Source organism: Neopelma chrysocephalum, unplaced genomic scaffold (genome assembly GCF_003984885.1).
Source record: "Neopelma chrysocephalum unplaced genomic scaffold, ASM398488v2 Primary Assembly neopelma1_171, whole genome shotgun sequence".
In the NCBI taxonomy this organism is placed as follows: domain Eukaryota; kingdom Metazoa; phylum Chordata; class Aves; order Passeriformes; family Pipridae; genus Neopelma; species Neopelma chrysocephalum.
The window spans coordinates 33,222-36,904 of NW_020897833.1; the positions used below are offsets into that span (position 1 = coordinate 33,222).

The following is a 3,683-nucleotide window of genomic DNA, read 5'->3' on the forward strand; positions in this document are numbered from 1 at the left end:
ACAATCCTGCATTTTTCCCACCTGCTTTTCCCAGGGGAAAGTGGAATGTTTGAGTGCACGACCCCCTTCTGACCCCGTTATTTCCCCCCTGCCCCCCAAAACCAGAGCAAATCAAAACTCCCACCCCCAAATCCCAAATCCCATCAGACATTCCAGGGTTAGGAACGTTGCTGTGATTAGTGATTAATTAGAATTAAGAACAAAGCCCATCAAGTGCCAGCTGACATGGCCTGGAGAGCCCACAGGAACACATCTATATCTATAGATTATATAGTTTTATATATATGAACATATAGATATAAAGTAGGTATTAAAACATGTATAAAATAGATATATAGATATAAATATAGATATAAATAAAATAGATGTAAAATTAGAGATAAAATAGATGCAATCGATCTAAATATACATATAAATATATATAAATATATAAAATATATAAATATAGATATAGATATAAATATAAATCAAACATTCATTTCATCATTTAATCCCAATTTAAAAGGGAAAAAAAGTGACAATTTGGGGTTTTTTTTCCCCCCACATAAATCAGAGTCCTCAGCCCCAGCCAGGCCCAATTATCCCCAAATCCTCATCCCAATTTAATGCTCCTCCACTGCCCGAAATCCATGGAGGTTTTCCCAGGATTTCCCTGAAGGCCCATCAAAATTTGGGCAATCTTTGACGTTTTTCCAGGTGTAAAACAACCTTTTTTTTTTTTTAGTAGCTCTGGCCCAGCCAGAACCAGGGAATTCCACGTGACCGACTCCAAAATTCCCACTTCCCACTTCCGAGGAAAATCTCCTCCCAGATCAACCCATGCAGGGAACTTTTCCAGGGAAAAGAAAAACAAATCAGGATAAAGTAAGAAGAGGAGCAGAATTACCAGAGATTGCCAAAAAGGAGGTCCTCCAATCACTGCCAGCAAATGCATGATTATTATGAAGATTTGCACTTCAGTCACATCAATTCTGATCAGTACAAAAAGAGCCAAAAAAAGCCAATTATTCCAAGCACTGAAGCAATTCCAGGCTGTTATTTGCAAGCTCAGCACAGCAGCTCTGTCATGCACCCCAAAAACCAGGGAAAAGGGCAGAATTCCCCCAGAATTTAGGGAGAAAATCAGTGTTTGGGGTTTATTGGTGAAATGGACCCTGGTTATCCCAGTTATCCAGAGGAAAAGGTGGATTGTCACTGCTCAGGGTGGGAATAAATATCCAGTTTGAACCTTCTCCACCAAAAAACCAGGATTTGTTGGAGATGATGAAATGCTCAGGAGGTGTTTTAATGCCTTTGGGTGTTATTGGCCTTTTAAAGGCCTTGGATTCCCTTTAATCGGAATATTCTCCCTGAGGCACCGAGTTTGAAAAGGAAACACAAATCCCTGGAGAGCCGGAATGGAAAAGGTCGGAACCAGGAGGGAGGAACCAACTGTGGGGTGGAAAACTGGAGGAAAAGAGGGAATTTGTGGTTTTTTTTAAAGGGAATAAAAAAGTCTTGGAGGAAGAAAGAGGGAAAAGTAGGGGTGGAAATGAATAGAGGGAAGGGGGAGAAATAGGAAAGGAAAAGAAATAAATAGAAAAAAAAGGAAATAATAATAAATTGTAAAAAAAAGAATAAAAAAGAAATAAAATAATAATAAATAATAGATTTTAAAGAAATGTATTAATATATTAACATATGATTAATATATACAATAAAATAATAAAATAGTAATGAATAATTAATAAAATGAAGTAATAATCAATAGAGAAATAGAAATAAATAAAAATAAATAGAAGTAAAGAAACATACAGGTGAAGCAAAGAGGATGGACTTGCTGGTGTGTTATATATTCTATACATAATATACATAATGTTATATATAACATTATATACTATATATAATGGTATTATATACATTATATTATATATGTATACATAACATACATATGTATAATATAATAACATTATATATAATATATATAATGTTATATATTTTATATACTTTATATATATTACATATATATAATTTGTGATTTTATAGACACGTAAATAAAATACATATTATATGTATAACATGTGGCTACAATAGATAATATAAATATAAAATACAGGCTATAAAATATATAAAATATAAAATAAAATATATAACCTATATAAAATATAAAATAAAATCTAATATATTATATATTAATATGTACAATGCTATTTTTTATATTCATAAACTATGTAATTTTTTTGCCTGTTGCCTTCAATGCCCTCCCAGCCCATGGAATCATTTGAGGATCAGCTCAGGTTTTCTCCTGAGGCTTTGGAAGTGGATCCTCTCATTTGGGGATCTCCAGCCTGGCCAAAATGTGGGGTTTTGTAGCCAAAGTATGGGGGGTTGGGGCCCAAATAATTTGGATTCAGCAGCAGAACCAGGAGCAGGAGGGACAGTCCCGAGGCTGCGGCCGAATCCCACCTGGAATATCCCCCAGAGCAGGGGAGAGGGAAGGGGAACGAGGGTTTGATGCCCCTCCTGTTGTCCTGGGGGTTCCCCAAGTGCTGGGCTGGAACAGCTCCGTGTCCATCCCACACACCGGGATCAGGGACAGCTCCCACCATCCCAGGGGGATCCAGCCTGGCCTTGGGCACTCCCAGGGATGGGGCATCCTCTGGGAATTCCATCCCAGCCCCTCCCCACCCTCCCAGGCAGGAATTCCTTCCCAGCAGAAAGACATTGGAAGGAATCTCTCCTTTCATTGGAGTCTTCTCCCAGTTTTCCCCCAACAGTTTCGGCTGAACTTTCCCAATATCTGTGCAGAATCCATGGATCCTGCAGGGCTGGGACTGGATGGGACTTAAGGTCTCTTCCCACCAAAACCAGCCTGGGATTCCAGGATTCTGGAGCCCCTCTGCTCTGGAGCCAGGCTGGGAGAGCTGGGAATGTTCCCCTGCAGAAGGGAAGGCTCCAGGGAGACCTCAGAGCCCTTCCAGGAGAGCTGGGAATGTTCCCCTGGAGAAGGGAAGGCTCCAGGGCAGCTGGATCCCGTTCCAGCCCCACACTCTCCTGCCTCCAGCCGGGCCTTGGCTAAAACAACCCCCCAACCACGGAGTCCCTGTCCCAATTCCCAGCTTTCCTGGTGCTCTTTTTGCAGCCTCAGGAACGATGGAAGCCCCGAGGGGAGGGTGAGGAAGGTCTGGAAACTTCTGGAAGCCGCACAACCCAACCTGACTTCGTGTCTGTGCAGGTACAGGTGGGTACAGGGAGCAGGAGCAGGAATAAATGGGAATGAATTCCCAAAAAGCCACAGGTTTTGCCACCCAAGAGACACTGGATTGGCACCAGTGTTCCCAAAAGTCCTAAACAGGGACTAAGAAAGTCCTTAAAATGGAAACTAAGTGGAAAAATGGGATTATAAAACAAAGCAATAATGGCTTTGTCAAGGGAGATCCCAAGCAAAGGCACAGCTGGGAAACCTCATCCCGGAATTCCGGCCTCCTCCTCCATGGTTAACTCGGGATTAATGCTTTGTTGCAGGATTAACTGAGCTAGACTTAAACAAAAACCCATACATTGCCTCAGGCACTGGGCTGGTTCTAAACTGGGAAGCTCCCAGGAAAATGGGAAGGGAAAAGCAGGGAAAGCGCTCGCTCAGTTCAGATGGAGCCTGGCTAAAGCCTGGCTTTGGATGGAGCCTGGCTAAAGCCTGGCTTTGG

At 41.5% G+C, this 3,683-nt stretch overlaps 1 protein-coding gene across 2 annotated transcripts in view; it reads right to left on the minus strand.

Moving 5' to 3' along the window:
• Positions 1-3,683, minus strand: part of CEPT1 (choline/ethanolamine phosphotransferase 1) — a 30,158-nt gene that overhangs the window by 8,286 nt on the left and 18,189 nt on the right. Inside the window, exon 5 of one of the 2 annotated variants that reach the window (XM_027701861.1) lies at positions 887-971. The exons of the other annotated variant lie outside the window; for it this stretch is intronic. Within the exon in view, the coding sequence (XP_027557662.1) occupies positions 887-971 (85 nt within the window). The remainder of the gene's footprint in view (positions 1-886; positions 972-3,683) is intronic. 2 annotated transcript variants of the gene reach the window in all.